The 19148-nt window shown below is 38.9% G+C and overlaps 1 protein-coding gene across 5 annotated transcripts in view; it reads left to right on the plus strand.

The window, feature by feature from the left end:
• Positions 1–19148, plus strand: part of DOCK8 (dedicator of cytokinesis 8) — a 216620-nt gene that overhangs the window by 45720 nt on the left and 151752 nt on the right. For 4 of the 5 annotated variants that reach the window (XM_079111989.1, XM_079111985.1, XM_079111986.1 and 1 more), the window contains 2 exons: positions 13407–13582; positions 16820–16891. In XM_079111989.1, coding sequence (XP_078968115.1) covers positions 13455–13582; positions 16820–16891 — 200 coding nt within the window. In that variant the 5' untranslated portion in view covers positions 13407–13454. Of the gene's footprint in view, positions 1–740; positions 1086–13406; positions 13583–16819; positions 16892–19148 lie in introns of those variants that run through there. The other variant, XM_079111988.1, reaches the window with a different exon arrangement.

The following is a 19148-nucleotide window of genomic DNA, read 5'->3' on the forward strand; positions in this document are numbered from 1 at the left end:
TCCCCCAGCCCTTTTTTATATTTTATTTTGAGACAGAGTCTTGCTAAACTGCTTAGGGCCTCACTAAGTTGCTGAGGTTGATTTTGAACCTGCCATCCTCCTGATCAGTCTCCCAAACCACTGGGATTACAGGTGTATGCCACTACACCCTACTCTGTCTGTTTTTTGACATCAGATAATATGCCTCTCTCACTGAGCCACCCAAGGCTTAGAGGGTAAATAGGACCACCCGGGGCTGTAGTTCTAACATCTCTCAACTTAGAGGGCTTCCAGGCTACTCAATTTCACCCAAATTATAATTCATATCTGGGGAGAGGGGCTAGCCTGGAAACTTAACCACCATTAGTAGCGTGCTTTTGTTGGATTAAAAAAAAAAAAAAATCCATTCCAAAATCTGAAAAGCCCGTCAAAAACTTTTATTAAATCATTTTTATTGGAAGTACAATTTTCTTACAATAAAATTTGCCCATTCTAGGTGTAAAATTTGATGAATTTGGGCAATTTATAGTCATTTAACCTCTACTTAAACAATCATGCCCTTTCAATCTGTTCTCTCTGCCCCGAGCCCCCAGATCCACAACTGAAGAAACCACTGATCTGCCTCTGTGGTCCTAATTTTGCCTTATCTAGAACTTTACATAATTAGAATCATACAGTATGTACAAACCTTTATTTTAAAAACACACTCCCCCTTTTGAGTTGAAGATGACCTACATTTTTATATCAACTCCAATTGTTGAATATACATATCTGTTATAGTATTTGAGACTAAAAGCCAGATATGTGCCAGGTGAGATAAATCTAAGTTAAATGACATAGTTTGCAAAACAGGAGCAAACATTCATTTCCTTTGTGAGAGGGCTCCAGCCCTCTCTATATTCACTTCCTCACACACAGCACAGCGGCCCTTTCTGGCTGGTTCTAGTGGTTATCTTGAGGAGGTTAGGTTATATTTTTGTTTCTACTTATTACTTCAAAACCACTTCTGCTCTTAGAAATTTTGTAACCTTCCACTGCATTTCCTGTAGCCGCCATTTTGTCTCCTGTAACAATTTACGCGCCGTGTAACTGTGTGTCCTTTAAAGGTATGTTTTATTGGAGTGATTTGTGGTTATTTCAGAAGGGTAATTTGTGTGTTGTGTCATTAATGAAATAGTAGTACTAAAAAATATCTTTAGTACCTTTTACTGCCAGAGGTAACTTACAATGACATTTCTTAAAAAAAAAAAATCTATTTATGATCTCAGTGGCTTGCTAGACTGCCCCTTTTATTTGTGCTTTTTCAGCTGTTTCAAAATTGCAGATTACAATAAATGCACATCAAGCGTACATTGTCCAGGTGCCTCTTAAGTGAACTTTATACCTAGATAAATTCCATGTGCTTCTTGATTTCATTGGTGCTAATATATACTTAATTGGAAACACCCCCCCGCCCAAATTTAAAGATTTCTGAGTCGAGTTATATTCCAAACTGCAAAATTTAATTAAGAAGTGACTGGATACGCTTTTAAATCTTAAACAATGTGGGGAGTGTTGGTGCTTTGCCTCTTTGTCAACTGAGACTGTGGCTTTCTGTAGTAGCTGTCTTGGGAAATAGTATGGACACCACTAGTAAGAGACTTTAAGGAAGTTATTTAACAGGACTTAACCCCTTGTCTCCATGCCAGCATTAACTTCTGTGCTGCGGCCTTAAATTTTCTCAGGATGAATTCTTTAAAAAAAAAATGTTAAGTTACAAGAAAAAAAATTGCTTAATATTTGCACATATTCTTTTAATAGTTTGTGCATCCTCAGGCAGTTTTGACAAAAGTTAATTTTGATAATTACTTCAGTAGCTAGGAAGTTAACATGCAGCTTAGCTACCCATTTTCTAAGAGGAGATATTAAGAAAGTAGTAAAAATAAGCAAAATGTTAAAACTATTCAAGAAGCATGTATTTCTAGTTGTCATCATTTAATCCTGGTTCTGTATGTACATGAATATTCTTTAAAATATATTGAAATACATTGTTCCTGGTTATTCCAATTTAGTTTTAGTCTCCTTTCCCAACTCTCTACTCCAGCTTCAGCACAGTCCCTGTTCCTTCTACCTGTAGAGAAGGAGGTATGTAGGATAGTGGGGAGCCTGGAATTTATATATATATATATTTTTTTTTTTTTTTTAATTTGAATGGTCTGCTTAGGAAAGCCCATCTCCTAATGTTTACCTGCTATCATGTTGTAACGAGAGAATACAGTGGTTGTAGTTTCCCTCAAATCATCTTCTAGAATGAGTGTTTCCCCCAAAGAAATTACCAGCTTACATGGTGATTTCCTTTTACCTTAGAAATTTTTTTCATAGAAAGATAATGGAGCATTTCAGCATAATCCATTTATTGCAAGGCAGAGAAGGGGTTTATCATTTAAAGACTTTCCACCTGCAGCAGTTTTAGAAAATTTTTCTTAAACCAGAGGCTGCAAACTGTTCATTGTATTATTTTGGCCAAATTAATGCATGGTAAGACCAAGTGCATTTGACCTTTGTTGCTCTTACCTTTATTTATATAATCACCATTTCAACAGCCTCCATGCTGATTCAAATAGTTGTTTGATTTTTAATTGAAGTTAAGTTATTTAAAACTCAATCAATGACAAGTTTCTTGATGGTGTGGTACAGTTTTATAAGAAGGAAGAGTTTGGAGTCAGACAGACCGGTATTGCCACTTACTTGTTATATAATTTGGGACAGGTTACTGAAGTTCTCTGAAGGTTTTAGATTCCTCTTTTGCAGAATTGGCACACTAATGCTGCCTGTCGTAAGGTCCATATAGACCCTGGGTAAATAGTGACTAATATTACTGTCTTATATATTTGGCACTATGAAGGCACTGTGGAAGAATTAAAAGCAATATGTAGGAGATGGTTTCAGCTCCGGAGGGCTTTTTGATTTCTTTGGGGGACAGGTTATAGAGAGATTCCATACTGGCTTTGAATATGGTAGACATTCAGAAGACAAATACTCACAGTGTGACAGGAGCCAAAGGCCTGATGGAGAAGGCTTAGACAACTCAGACCTGTAGAAGCTTCAGTAGCTTGATCTGTCACAGAATGATAAATCAGAATTCCAGGAAGGGAGTACAAAGTATCAGTATTTTAACATTCCCTGGGGATGTTAGCATGTGGCCTTTGTTGAGAATCATTTAAAGATTCTCAGGTTGGGCGTGGTGGTGCACACCTGTAATCCTAGCTACTTGGGAGCCTGAGGCAGGAGGATCACAAGTTCAAGGCCAGCCTCAATAACTTTGTGAGGCCCTTAAGCAACTTAATGAGAACCCATCTCAAAATAAAAAATCAAAATAAAAAATCCACTGTGCTGTGGATGTACCACAGTGGTAAAGCACCCCTGGCTTTAATCCCCTCTCACACACACAAGATTCTCAGTAGGTAGAAATACTACAAAATGAGGGAAAGCATATACAGAAAGGTAACAGTTCTTTTGTTGTTCAATATGCTCTGAATTGCAGAATGTGTGGTAAGCAAAGATCACTTGCTAACCCTGTAGATAAATCACATAGAAGTATACTGGTTTCTGTTATGCATCTGATAAATAAGGGGAAGTTTGTGTGTTTGATGTTGTTTTTTTCTTTCTGCTTTATTGGGTTTTTGTTTTTTAACTGTTATTGTAACATTAACTGTGATGATTTTGTGTCCGTATATTTTCAAAGTAGATAAAATATTTTTAAATTTTGCATTTTTTAATATGAAGAAGATCCATCATTTAGAGTTGGATTTTTAGACATGACAATAAACTTGCCCTGGATCTGAGTTCTTTGTGACCAGGGCCAGAAAGAGAGCAGCTCTGGCTAATGAACATCCCTAGATACAGACTCACCCATTTTCACTGGCATTCTCTGTTGCCATAGCAATACGCACAGGTTGACTAGAGACCCTCTGCTGCCAGTTATTTATGTAAGCAAACAACTCCATATTTGATACTCCTGATAAAACAAAGCTATAAAATACAAAAACTATTTTCTGATTATTGGAAATAAAAAGGGGAGTGAGACATAGAAGGGGAGGAAGGATTGGGACCTATGTCTTAAGGTAGTAAGGAAGATTTGAGACACGGTGTTTGTGGTTAATAACCATAAGCTACATCTTTATGGAGAAAAAATATACTATTTGAAAAAGTAATAATAGAAAAGTTTTTTAATGTAATAGAATGAATCTGCAGACCCATGACGGCTCTGGATGGAAAGGTAGAAAGCCACATCCTGGATATGTACCAAAATACCATGGTTACATGTTTGTATATATAATGTTTACATTTTTTTAAAAAGTTTCATACTTTGCAAGCATTCAGTTCTATTATGGGCATGGATTTCTGTGAAATACAGCAACCTTCTTCTTATACAGCTAAGGATGACTTAAACGGTGACTCACTTGATCAGCATGGTCCCCTTTGAGTCTTCTGGTTCTATTGTTCTTTTGTACTTCATCTTTCCAGGAGTTGTGCTGTTCTTAAGTTTGATTGATTGCACTGGAAGGACATGATGGAAAAGGAAGATCTCAATATAGGTCTCAAGCACATGCACAATGGAAGATAAAATGAAAGAGTGTCAGGCATTCTGCATGCAAAATAGACATTTCATTATTGCCATTGCAAAATGTGGGAATCAAATCAGTCTTGGTAAAAAATAAATTGAAGCCCAGGATGCCACATCAGCATCTTCTGTGGCATCAACAGAAGGTTGCCTTTGGTGGAGGCAGAAAAACATTCATTTGAGCTACACATACTTTGAGATCACTGAAGCTCAAAAACCTTACTTCCTTCAACTCTGTTTACTGAAATATGATGGAACTGAGGGCTGTCTTTTTCATTCATTCATTCATTCATTCATTCATTCAAGAAATATTTGTTGGGTATCACTCTGTGCCAGGAGCTGTCCTAGTAGCTGGGAATAGAGCAAAGAGCAGCTTACATGTTAGAATGGGAAATGAGCATAGATAAATAGGTAAACATACACTGTGCAGGGGCCAGGAAGACTTTGAAGAATGAAACAGAGAGAATGGTGACACAGAAGAGATGCTAGTTTAGATTTGTGGTCTGTGAATGCCTCTATATGGAAAGAAGATACTGGGACAAAATTGGAAATTAACTTGGCAGATCTCCAAAGGAAGGGTATTTCAGTCAGAAGGAATGGCATGTGCTAAGTCCCCAGGCAAAGAGTGGGGCATGCTCCAGAAACAGCAAGGAAGCAGGGTGTGGCCTGAGCAGAGTGGGTAGCAGATGAGATCTGAGATTGTAGAGAGAGCAGGGCTGGGTCGGAGGCCTCAAAGACCACAGAAGAATGTTGATTCATACTCAGATTAAGACAGGAAGCCACTGGAAGCATGGAGCACAGACCCAGAACCATTTGACTTTTTATGAGGATGACTTAAACACAGTTCTTGTAAAGATCACTCTGTTCTCTGAGTAGAAATAAGACTGATGAGAAGAAGCAAGATAGGAATAAATGCTGGGACACAGGAAAACAAAAGACCTGCTTGAAATAGGGTGGAGACAGCAGAGAATGTGAGAAGTAGTTGGAGTCTGAATATATTTCAAAAGAAACATGGAGAGGATTTTTCTTTTGAATTTTATGTAGTGTCTAAGAGGAAGAGAAAAATCAACATTGATTCCAAAGTCCTCGACCCGGGCAACCGGTGGAGTGGAATTGCTACTTGGTGATATGCAGAGGCTCAGAAGGTGTGGGAAGAGCAGTTTGTCAGGAAAAGTAAGAGTTAGTTTTGAATTCATTAGGTTTGAGAAGTCAATTAGATTTCCATGTGTGATGTTAAAGTATAATTGTAGACATCGGCCTGGATTTCCAATGCTATAAATAAACCAGGACAGTGAAAAAGATCATTGAATTCAGCAGCGTGGAAGTCTTGGGTGACTTTAACAAGCCTTGTCTATTGTGAAGAGCCAAGTAGATGTGAGGACCACCCTCCATCAGGGTAAACACACTTGAGGTCACGGAGCCCATGCAATGGAGACATTAAGCCTTTTCCCCAGTCTCACCCAGAGGGACATGAAGCCTCCCAGCACTGGGAAAAGCATCCAGGTCCTTCGTGACTGTCTGTGTGATTGGGTCAAGTCATTTAACTGCTCAGTTTTCAACATTTGTGAAATACTGTTTGGATGTGTTATTTGAACCAGCTATCAATCTGCTATCTGTGTACTACATTGTGCTAGGAGCAACATCAGTTAATTTCAAACAGATATGGTTCTAGAGTTTTCAGTTCAGAACAGATTGAATCCTGTCCCTTGCTGGAAGAAATAGCCTTTGACATGCAATAAAAGATAATGCAAAGTCCACACTTGCTTAATTTAAGAAGGGAATGTTTGGCTACAGATAATTTAAGCTTTTAGGATATTTATCATATTTTTGTTTATTTCCAGTCCACTGGCCAGACCTCCGAAAAAAGTGACTAAAAAGAAAGGCTGCACAAACATTCCCTAGAAAAATTTTGAAAACTACTTAGGGCAGTGACTATTTCCTTAGCCTCCTGCCTGACCACTGTAGCCCACCAGAAGTTTCTGTTGAATGAATGATAGGAGATGTCACAGACAGGCTTCAACCATAGCATCAGAGCCAGTAGGAAGTACAGATGCATTTATATTAAGGAACTGATTGTAAGTAATAGGCTTATCCACTGGCCAACTAAGCAAGCCTGAAACCATAGGGCAGACAGAAAGGAAGGAAAGATGGTAAGTAGCCTGGCAGCCCCTAGGCAGAGTTGAAAGTGGCTCCTCCAAACTTCAAGACAGTCTCCACCCTCTCAGAAAAGGCTTCTAACTGATTAAGTCAGGCCCGCCCAGGATTATCTCTATTAACCTAAATCCAATTGACTAGGGACTTGACAGCATTGTCTTAATTAACATTTGATTGTATCACCAGAAGTTGTGGGTCTGCTTCCAAATGACTGCAACCTCTATTCTGTCATCCAGCTCTTGCAAAGAAAACTCAGAAAGTACACCCCATCTGGAAACACTAGAGAGGGAATTCCAGTAATGTAGTTCAACCTGGCCAGGTTGACACATCACAGAGCCATCACAATAGGTAAAACCTGGCTCAGGATCATTTGCAATCTTAAGTATTTTTGCTTGCTATTTGTTTTATTTTAAAAAGGGCTTTTTATATGTATGTACAAATATATCACAATGAATCCCACTATTATATACAATTTTTTAATGTTTATTTTTATAGACTGCATTTTGATTCATTGTATACAAATGGGGTACAATTTTTCATTTCTATGGTTATACACAATGGAGATTCACACCATTTGTATAATCATACATGTACATAGGGTAATAATGTTTGTTTCAGTCACTATCTTTCCTTCCCCCTCCCCCTCCTGCCCCATTTCCCTTTACACAATCCAAAGTTCCTCCATTCATCTCTTGCCCCCCCCACCCCCTTCATCCACTTATCATAGAAAACATTTGGCCTTGGGTTTTTGGGCTTGACTCATTTTACTTAGCATGATATTCTCCAACTCCATCCATTTTCCTGCAAATGCCATAATTTTATTTTTCTTTATAGCTGAATAATATTCCATTGTATATATATACCACAGTTTCGTTATCCATTCATCAATTGAAGGGCATCTAGGTTGGTTCCACTATCTGGCTATTGTGAATTGAGCTGCTGTTAACATTAATGTGGCTACTTTACTGTAGTATGCTGATTTTAAGTCCTTTGGGTATAAACCAAGGAGTTGGATAGTTGGGTCAAATGGTGGGTTCATTCCAAGTTTTCTGAGGAATCTCCTTACTGCTTTCCAGAGTGGCTGAACCAATTTTCAACTCCATCAGCAATGTACAAATGTACCTTTTCCCCCACATCCATGCCAACACTTATTACTGCTTGTGTTCTTGATAACAGCCATTCTAATTGGAGTTAGATGAAATTTTTGGGTGGTTTTGATTTGCATTTCTTTTAAGTACTAGAGATGAGTACTTTTTCATGTATTTGTTGATCACCTGTGTATCTTCTTCTGTGAAGTGCCTGCCCAGTTCCTTAGCCCATTTATTGACTGGATTTTTTTTTTTTTTGTACTTTTGGTGTAAAATTTTTTAAGTTTTTTATAAATTTTGGAGATTAGTGCTCTGTCTGAAGTGTGTATAGAAAAGATTTTCTCCCACTCTGACAAGATTCTATACTTAGAGAATTCAAAAAACTCTACCAGAAAACTTCTAGAACTAATAAATAAATTCAGCAAAATAGCAGGATATATAATCAACACACATAAGTGATGAATCCTCTGAAAGAGAAATTAGTAAAACCACTCCATACACAATAGCCTCAAAACAAAACAAAACAAAAAAGATAAAATACTTGGGAATCAATCTAACAAAAGAGTTGAAAGACCTCTACAATGAAAACTACAGAACACTAAAGAAAGAAATTGAAGAAAGTCTTAGAAGATGGAACAATCTTGAATAGGCAAAATTAATATTTTCAAAATGGTCATATTTCCAAAGGTGCTATATGGATTTAATGCAATTCCAATTAAAATCCTAATGATATTCCTCCTAGAAATAGAGAAAGCAATCATGAAATTCATCTAGAAGAACAAAAGACCCAGAGTAGCCAAAGTAATCCTTAGCAGGAAGAATGAAGCAGGTCGTATCACAATACCAGACCTTCAACTATACTACAGAGCAATAGTAACAAAAATGGCATGGTATTGGCACCAAAATAGACAGGTAGACCAATGGTACAGGATAGAAGACAAAGAGACAAACCCACATAAGTACTCATACTAGACAAAGGTGCCAAAAACATACAATGGAGAAAAGATAGCCTCTTCAACAAATGGTGCTGGCAAAACTGGAAATGCATATGCAGTAAAATGAAATTAAACCCCTATCTCTCACCCTGTACAAAACTCAACTCAAAATGGATCAAGGACCTAGGAATTAGACCAGAGACCCTGAACCAAATAGAAGAAAAAGTAGGCCTGAATCTTCATTATGTTGGCTTAGGACCAGACTTCCTTAACAAGAGCCCCAGAGCACAAGAAATAAAAGCAAGAATCAATAAATGGGATGTATTCAAGCTAAAAAGCTATTATGTATAGTTATAATGCACCAATAAGAAAAACAAAATGGGCCTTTTTCCTGACATTGTTATAACAATGGTATATACAATGTGATAACTCATAGTATAAAACTAACATCCTTGAAATTGCTTTGGATCAGAGCATTTAAACTAGTCTTTTGTGTCCATTGACTAGGAGGACACATAGCTTAAAAGCAGAGTAAATGAAACAGTTACACTTTTTGCTTGGCTTTAAGCTTCCAAGGGCCCAACTCCTTCCTTGAACTAATCTGAGATTATCTCCTACTTGCTATTCTCCCTGATTCCCACAGTTCATTCAAGTACAATGTTACTATAATTCTCCTCAGTCTTTCTGCATTTATTTGTATATATAATGTGTGTACTGCTTGCCTGATGATGAAACCTACTCTTCAGATCAAGACTTCAGCTAGTCCAGAGAACAGAAAGCTTTTCTGGTTCCTGGTTACTATTTGCATTTGCAAGCAGAACAACTGCTTCAAGATCTAGTTGGGAGTAGTTGGGGTCTCCACCCACTTGCCAATGGCAAGACTAGTTCATATCACATTTGGAATAACCAATTTCTTCCTTGTTGGTTTCAGTGTGGAAAGGATAGTGTTAGGAAAAATAAAAAAAATGCAAAATGCATCACCAGATGTTAGGGGCAGTTGTGGTTCGCTGATAGCTCCCAGAAAAACACTCCGCAGACACAGGTCTCACACAAGGGACTTTATTTATGCGGTCTGCTCAGGGAGAAAAGAAGGGGCGAAAGAGAAAGATGGCGTGTGACTTCTCCCAGATATTGGAATCTAGCGGGCTAGGAGAAACCAATAGCACCTTAAGACCTGACGGGAGAGGCAGGAAGATGGCGACAGCGTAAGCTGGAAATTCCTCTAACATAAGAGGCGGGCAGAGCGCAGATTGTCAAGTGGTTGGGAGGCAGGAAATTCCTGAAACAGGAGAGATGGGCGGCTTTATACCTTACAGATAGGGGAGATAAATTACTAAATGCCAACTTGTATAGTATTGGAAGCACTATCAGTGCTGGAATTATCAGTGATAATTCCATTACTGTTGATAATTGGAATTATCAGTGATAATTCCATTACTGTTGGTGGTTAGTCTGTTCCACCTTGGAATATAGTCAGACCTTAGGAGTTAATGACTATCTTGTGTATATTGTGCTTGGCACATTGCCACATGGTTAACACTCAATGGTGATACTGTGCTTTTTGTCAATTCCCTCCCAAAGGTGGTAGTATTTATTTGTGAGAAGACAGAAATGTCATCATCGAATGGGTGATTAGACGGCAACTCCCTGAGAGCAGCCACCTATTCTCCTCTGCAGCCTAACCACCAACTCGGTGATTAGCACGCAGTAGATGCTCAGCAAATAACTCCTGAATGAGGGAGTTGGCCATTCTTTGCTCCCACTCCTTGGACAGTCTTGTCCTATAGGTCACAAGTGCTGCTATCAGCCTGTTTTGTTTTGTTTTCCCATTATTTGCAGCTTTGAATTTCAAGAACATTACAAGTATTGTACCTTGACTGGAATTGAACTTTCTTCTCTGTGACAGTTGCACACAAATATCATTTCTTCATGAGGCTTCTACTTACACGGTACTAGTGCTCTTCTCACCATGCTTCAAACTGTGCTTCCATGTCTCCCCCTCCCCCACTTTTGGCAAAAGAGATTAAACGCTGTGCTGCATCCCCCAGCCTCCCTAGACGCTGGGATTATAGGCATGAGTCACTATACCCAGCTTTCCTTGTCATTAAGTATATATTTCCAGTGCTTCTGCTTGAGTCATTACTATTTATTATTACTTTTATTTATTTATTTGCCATTATTTCTTTGAGCAATCAATCCCTGTGAAGTTCTGAGCAGAATTTGTGAGTAGAGGGTAAATTTTTTAACTCACTTCCAAATACAGTTATTATTGCCTTGTTTAATTATCTCAGAAAACACAGATTCCCTGAAAGGCTTGTAAAAGAAAACTATCAAAATTGTAGTAGTTAAGAACACGAGACTGCCCAGGTTTGAATTCCAGTTGGAATTACACTGCTACTTCCTAACTGTGTCATCAGGGACACATTGTTAAATATCTAGCCTTCCATTTCATCCTCTGTAAAATGAGGATAATAAGATTGCATACGTCCTAGGGTTCTAGTCAGGACTGAATGAGATGATGTATGTAAGACCTACTCCAATTTCTTGGTATGTAGTGCTCAATGATTATTAGTCCAGTGGGCATAAACTTTACTGTAATTAGTTTGGAGTTGTAAAAAAATGTAATTTTCATAATTTCCTATAGAAATCATTTCAATCCCTGACTAAGCACTCTGTTCCGTGGGGTTGGTTGGGAACAGGGAAATGAGAGTCGGCTTTCTTAATTGGGTTCAGTCATATGTGGATGCCTGTGGTGGGTTTGTTCTGTGCATAGATGATGCCCCTTGTTCCTACTGGCGGAGTTTAACAGTGTCCCTTTGAAAACTCAGTCCGTACCTGCTTCCACAGAGGTAGCTGGCTCTTTAGCCCTTTTGGTCACTGGTGCTTCCTTTTGAGAGGTCCCCTTGTGAGGACCCCAGTGCTCTCCTCAGCTGACCTCAGGTGCCAGGCAGAACCAAGAGAAACTTGTCTGCCCCTCTCATGCTACCTGTAATGAACTAGGGGTGTGCTCTGTTCTCCACTACTGGGGTCCATCCTCTCATTTGCCCTGCTGTCGTAGGGTACTATGCAAGTCACCAAGCTGCATAAATCCAGATGGGAAATAGGGCGCATTTCGCCAATTCGCAACTTCGTCCTCACTCCCCAACATGAGTCATTCATGTCTCCATTGCACCAGGGACAGCAAGCGTGGGAGGGGGTGGGGCAGCCACATCTACATTCTCTTCTCTTTCTTCCTTTTGCATCTTTGCTCCTTTTCTCCAACCTGAAGCCCTGTCTTTTTTCTTATTTCTTTCTTTTTTTTTTTTTTCGAGAACAAGAACAGACTTTATTCATCAATAGTTATGTGACTCTGTCAACAAAAATTATATATATGGGGAATCTGAAGCACTTTCTTGAATGTGGCTTTAAGGGGATGGAAAACTGGTTTTTGTTAGCTTTTCCTTCAGACCTGCCCTTGTCTTGCATCAGGGCGGTACAAGTCAAGACTCCGGGGCATTTGTTTTGTTGTTCCATGGCAGATAGAGGTTAAGGAGAACAGCACCCCCTTGGGCTCATGACTCCACATGGTCGGCCAGAAGTGAATAGTCCACAGAGCTGCAATTATTATTATTGCTGTTAAGCAAATTTACTTGATATAAGTGATTCTTTTACTTCCTTAAGGTAGTAGTTCCTAAGTCTTTCGATTTCATGGACAAGAAAACATACTTTCATTGAAGTCTGACAAAGGATTGCCAAACTTTAATTCCATCAATGAAAGAAAAAATACTATTTTTAAGTTACCTTTTCTCCCAGCAAATCTTTTTTTGTTTGCTTGTTTTTGTTTTGTTGCTGCTGGGATTCAAACCCAGATCTCACATGTGCTAGGCAAGGGCTCTACCACTGAGCTACATCTCCAGCCCCTCTATTCCCTCCCTCTCCCACTATGGAAAGCCAACAATGAAGAACCAAAAATAATTCTTGTAAAGTGAGCAAATTCAGCCACAAGAAAACTCAGCAGGTTGCCCTGAGTTTGCTTACATAGCTGGAGTCCAATGAAAATGTCTTCTAGACAAGCGCCAGTCAGTCGAGCGGTGCTTGGACCTCGCTGCCTAGGAGGGGTTCAGCCACCAAGTCTGGCTCCCTGTTGGCTGCAATGATGTATGAGTGTTGGCTTTTGAGAACCAACATATAAGATAACTCAGGCCAAAGGAAGCACTGTGCTTAAATATTCAGCCAAAGCAGGGCTGAGTTTGCCTAAATTTCTGGAAAATTGCCTCCTTTCCCCACCTCGCTGTATTTGGATAAACAAAACATGGCCTCTGAGAGCTTTTACAGGAGAAATTATAAAAATTCTGCAAAGCCTTGTGATCTCATTTTGGATCTCCTCAGGATTCCTCATCAAGATGCAATTAAGCAGAGAAAAATTCTGCCTTGGGGTGTAATTTTAATTACTCATCGTGTTATGACTTGACTTTCCGTTGCTGCATTTCTTTTCCTTTCCATATCACTGCTGCTGTGTTTGACAGCTCCTCCAAAGAGTCACTTCATTTAGGCTAAGAGCAGAGCACTAATTCGAAAAGAAGGGCGAGGCAAACAGCCTCCATTGCCTTAGTCCTTTCACCAGGAAACCGTGTGGGAACGTCCTTTTTTTTTCCCTCACCCCTCCAGCCTCAGTTTTATGACCCAGTGGAGCCCGTGGACTTTGAAGGACTTCTGATGACACACCTGAGCAGCCTGGATGTGGAGCTGGCCCAGGAGCTGGGAGACTTCACCGATGATGACTTGGACGTGGTGTTCACGCCAAAGGAATGTAGGACTTTGCAGCCCTCTTTGCCGGAGGAAGGGTAAATTGTTCCCCTGAAATGTAGATGGGATTGTGATTGTCGTGACTGTTATTGGGAAGGGGGAAGCCGCCCTAATTCTGAACCTCTTTTTAAAATAATCAAAATTACTCAATCTGTTAAGATGTACAGGAAGACATAAGTGTCTATCACCTACATGGAGACAGTTTTTTAAATTGGTTTGGCCAAAGGCTTTGAAGAGCTGTGTAGGGACCAAGCCATCCAAGGATTCAGTGGGACGTGATGGAATGCTCCAGAAAAGTTAAGAATGCAGATCTGGCACAGGACTGACTGTGGCCAGCTCAATGACCTTGGACTGGTTAGTTCTCACTGTCTCCACATGTAAAAAAAATCACAATAATCACTGAAATGCCTCCATTCAGAAGCTTCTTAATTGTTTCCACACAAGAAACTGGATAAACTTAGAAGTATAAGGTCTACCCACATTGATTGAGCATCTACTATGTGCTGGGTACTGGAATAAAAAGAATAATAAGGTAAAATCCCTTCCTTTGCAGACAGTTTTGTCAAGGGGAAAACCAATGGGGAAAGCACAGTAGAATGTGAGCAACTGCTTGGGGTCAAGTTGCTAAGCATGGAAAATAGCTCTTGGTATCAAACAACTGTGGAATCCTATTGAAATGAAACTCCTCTTGCTACCACAGAGCGAACTTTATAGTCTCTGGAGGTTTAGGGTGAACTTTGATTTGTATTCATTTTAAAATTTAAATTTAAATTCACATCTTCGAACATTTTCAACCTTTCATTTTCCTCAAAATATCCTAGAAAAGAGATCATAAAACACAGTCCCTGCCCTCATGACACTGAGATATTTTCAGTTCTAATGGCATTTTATTTAATCACAGTTTCAGGAGGTTGGATGACAGTGATGTGGTATATTGGGACCTTTTGTTTTCTCATTCAGACATTTCTCATTCTCATAGAAGAGCTGCCCATCTATGCAACCCTAATGTTTTGGGAATATTCACTTCCCAGTAAACAAATAGCATTATCATCCTTGGGAAACAGTCCCCCTTTGTCAGTCCATTTATTCAGAAGTGACTCTAATATAGTATCTCATATTATCTTCACCTTTGGTAGAAAATCATTTAATTTTATTTTTTGTGCAAACTTTATCTTATTTCCAAATATGGCCAAAATCTTAGAACAACCTGTTTAAAACACTTACAACAAATTTAGAAGAAGGAGGGTTTTTTTTTTTTAATATGATAGACAAAGCAATTTTTCCCTAGCGTGATTTTTAAAGGATTTTTAAAACACTTAGTTTTAAATAGACACCACACCTTTATACTTTTTTTAATGTGGTGCTGAGAATTGAACCCAGTGCCTCACATGTACTAGGCAAATGCTCTACCACTGAGTCACAGTCCCAGCCCCCTCGCATGATTTTTAAAGTATAACATTGCCTTGTCACTAGAATTTAAGCTAGCACGTTATCAATCTAATGTCCTTTTTCTGCTGCTGGGGATTGAACCCAGGGCCTATGTACTTACAAGGCAGACACTCTACCAACTGAGCTATATCCCCAGCCTAAGTGAAGTGTCTTTAAAACACCCTCTAGTATTTCAGTTTTTGCCAAAATCTTCTGAATAAGCAAAACAGCAGGAGGCCTACCCCAGAACTGCACATTGAGCTCTGCTAGAGTGATGGTCACAGCATGCACTCTACAGGTGAGTCCCCACTACCACTGCGACTTGGAACAAGAGCCTTGTCATCTTATTGTTCTGCAAAATAAGAACCAGAGCAGTGCCTGCTCCAGGGGGCTGATTAACACACGTGAAGGGAATACATCAGCACCGAGTGCATAGTGATTGGTGTATAAAATAGGAACTATCACGTACAGTTCTTATAATGTGCTGAACACTCTTCTAGACACTTTGCACACTAATTTATTTCATCTTCATCACAATTCTCTAAAGGAGGCACTCTTAGTATTAACATCGCCACTCTCAGATGAGGAAACTAAGGCAGGAAAGTTGAGTGACTGGCCAAAGGTTACAGAGCTAATAAGGGATGAAACTGGGATTTGTACAATCAGGAACCAGAAGTCAAGTGTCCAAATTTGTAAGATTTCATCTCATACTGACAGCAAACTGCATGGGTAGGTTATGTTCTTGTCCCCACATTAGTCAGTACTCCATAACAAGTATATACATACACCTGAGATAAATTGATTTAAAAAGAGGAAAGATGTATTTTGAATCACAGTTTTGGAGATTTCAGTCTATCACCAATTGGCCTTGTGGCTTTGGTGGTACAGTACATCATGGCAAGAGAAGGTGGCAAAGGAGGCCCATTCACCTCATAGCTAGGTGCAAAGGACAGAGAGGGAGAGGCTGGCACCCCACAGTCTCCTTTGAGGACTTGTCCCCAGTGACCTAAGAGCTCCTATGAGACCCCATGTCCTAAAAGCTTCACTGCTTCCCAACAATGCCAATGTGGAGGCTACGGCTTCAGCACATGGGCCTTTGGGGTGATTCAAGATCAAAACTACAGCATCCTCTCTTTACAAATGAGAAAATTATGGCCTGTACAATTTAGACTTATTTAGTATCTCTAGAATTAATGCCTTTGTGACAACAGCAAAAAACTTTGCTACGACTGTTATTTCTGATTTCAAGACCTTGAAACACAGGTAGAGTATTTCTCAGGGCACACTTCTAAGCAGGTACGACAGGAACTATCCAAGACTGAAGGCGGTATCTGCAACTTCATCACAACCCAAGACAGCTGTCTTGGCTTTCCAGAGAATACACAAATCCTAACAAAAGTACACAGAAGCATAAAACTACCCCTGTTAGAAGTTCATATTTATACTAGGATTACCACTAGTTCTGCCCATCTTGTGTTGTAATGCCTTCAGGGATGAGTATAGTTTGGCAATTCTCTAAAATAAAGGAAACCCACAAAATATAAAATGCCAACATTTTTGCCTCATTAAAATATTGCTTCAGGGGACGAGGGAGATAGCTCAGTGAGGGAGTGCTTGCCTTGCAAGCACAAGGCCCAGGGTTCAATCCCCAGCACCACCAAAAATATATATATGTATATATATCACCTCAGGAGCACTTCAGACACTGGAAATGAATGGGCAAGAACATCCTTAGCATTCTCATGGATATGAATTTGAAATCATGTTGTGCCCCTTGACTATAAGAGATTGCTTTGTTGGTATCACCCAGTAATAACATGTTTTTATCTCGTTTTGCACCTAATTAGGGTTGAACTGGACCCTCATGTCAGGGACTGTGTTCAGACCTATATTCGGGAGTGGCTGATTGTGAACCGCAAGTAAGTTACTTTTTGTCCTCTTTATATATAAATGGCAATTTTATATTATCAACCTTTTCTTGATGTTTTTCTAATGTAAGCAATTTTTTAGAACAATTTTGGGTTTACAGGAAAACTGAGCAGAAAGCCCTGAGAGTTCTCCTATTCTTCCTTCCAATCCCGCCCCATCACATCGTTTCCCCTATTATTAACATCTTGCACCAGTGACACATTTGTAAGAACCACTGAGCCACTGTCCATGTGTTATTAACTGAAGTCTATAGTTTATGTTACTGTTTAGTTGTTGTTGCATTTGTTTGCCGTGCTGGGGATTGATCCCAGGGCTTGCATGTGCTAGGTAAGTGCTCTATTACTGAGCTACCTGCATTTCTAGCCCTTAGGTTCATTTTTTTTTTTTCTTAATATTCTATGGGTTTTGATAAATGTATAGTGGCACATATATGCCCTTGCAGATCACATAAAATGACTTTAATGCCCTAAAAATCCCTATGTTCTACCTTTGATTGCTCCCCCCTCCTTGTCAATCACCTGTCGATTTTATTTTATCTCGTTCCTTCATGTTTCCCTTCTTTCTTCCTCAGTACTGGGGATCAAACTCAGAGTCTTACACATGATAGGCAAGCACTCTACCACTGAGCTACACCCTGCAAGACATTTCCACGTCTTTCCATGACTTGATAGTTCATTTCTTTTTATTGCTGAAAAACCTTTCATTGTATGGATGTACCACAGTTTGTTAATCTACTCACTTATCAAGAAAGTTAAATTTTAAACATAAAAAATAGGGATGGTAGCAGGCCTGTGTAGTCTTATTGACTCAGGAGGGTGAGGCAGGAGGATCACCCAAGCCCAGGAGTTTAAGGCCAACTTGGGCAATATAGCAACCCTTGTCTCAAAAAAAAAATTTTTTTTTAAATTAAAAAAATTAAAAAATAAAAACTGGTTTTATTTCTCTTATGATGAATTTCTAGGGAGAAAAAAGTAAATGAATTGAAACTTGGCCTCAGATTCAAAGGTGTCATTAAAATTTGTGATCCAGACATAAATTACTTGCTAGCCTTTCTGTCAAAAGGACCTTTCTCTCCTGGATTAATGAAATGTTTTGTGACATTGTTCTGAACTTTTTTTCTCCATACCACCGAGTTGGACCTCACTCTCATGAGAAACTTCAAAATACACTGAAATTCTCAACCTGTGTGTGTGTGTGTGTGTGTGTGAGAGAGAGAGAGAGAGAGAGAGAGAGAGTGGGATGGGAGCTGTGTACAGATTGGGGTCCACTCTCCTAGAGACATATCACAAAACCTTTGACAAGACATAAGAAACTTGACATTTGATGGCCTCACCTCTACTGTACCCCAGTAAAAGTTACTGTTCTGTGAGGAAAATAATGAAAGACTTCAGGGGTTGGTCTTTTTCCAGCTCCTGGAAGCATGCCATTGAATTTGTGCTGATGGTTTTTGAAGTAATGTCAGTGTGAGTACTATTTCCAATAGCCGAGGAAGAGAAAGCATTGCCTATAAAAAATAATTAAGAGGAAGTTAGATGCAAATCCGTCCTGAGTTCTAATGCAAGTGGAAAACAAAGTTTTCTGGGCAGTCAAATAAGATTATGCCTTGCTGGTAATGAATAGAAAATTTCAGAACAAGTTGTTCTCATTCTTTTAAATGTTAAAATTAGAGATACTTTCTGGATATTACAGTTCTAAAAAAAAATCTAAGAAGGAACAATAAATAGCAAGGTCCATTTTACTAAATTTGGTTTTCAGATTTATTTTCTATTTGAGACACTGTACTTTTTCTTTACTCATGGCTATGCAATTGAATTATTCTTTTCTATCTCCCACAAATGTTAAAGAAAAAAGAAACTTTTTAGAATACCCATTGAAGAAATTTTAGAAATTATAGGGAAAAAAACTCAATTATATATAGATAACTACCTTTAACAATTGTAATTATCCTTTGAGTCATGTTTCCTTGTAGTATATGTTTGTTTAAAAGCTAAATCAGGTTACAACACTGTTTTATAGCATCCATTTTCAATTTTCACAGTAAGTGGTGATTATCTCTCTTTACTATTAAATATCCTTCCTCAACATAATCACCTATGATTGCATAATATATTTATACCAAAATTCATTTGACAAACTTTAATTGATTTAGATGATTCCGTTTTTCATTTTTATACTTAAAATGCAGCAACACCCTTCTTATTAATATTTTGTACAGAATTGTGATTTATTTTTTTCCTGTTGGAATAA

The sequence above is a fragment of the Sciurus vulgaris genome (genome assembly GCF_902686455.1).
Source record: "Sciurus vulgaris genome assembly, chromosome: 15".
NCBI lineage: Eukaryota > Metazoa > Chordata > Mammalia > Rodentia > Sciuridae > Sciurus > Sciurus vulgaris.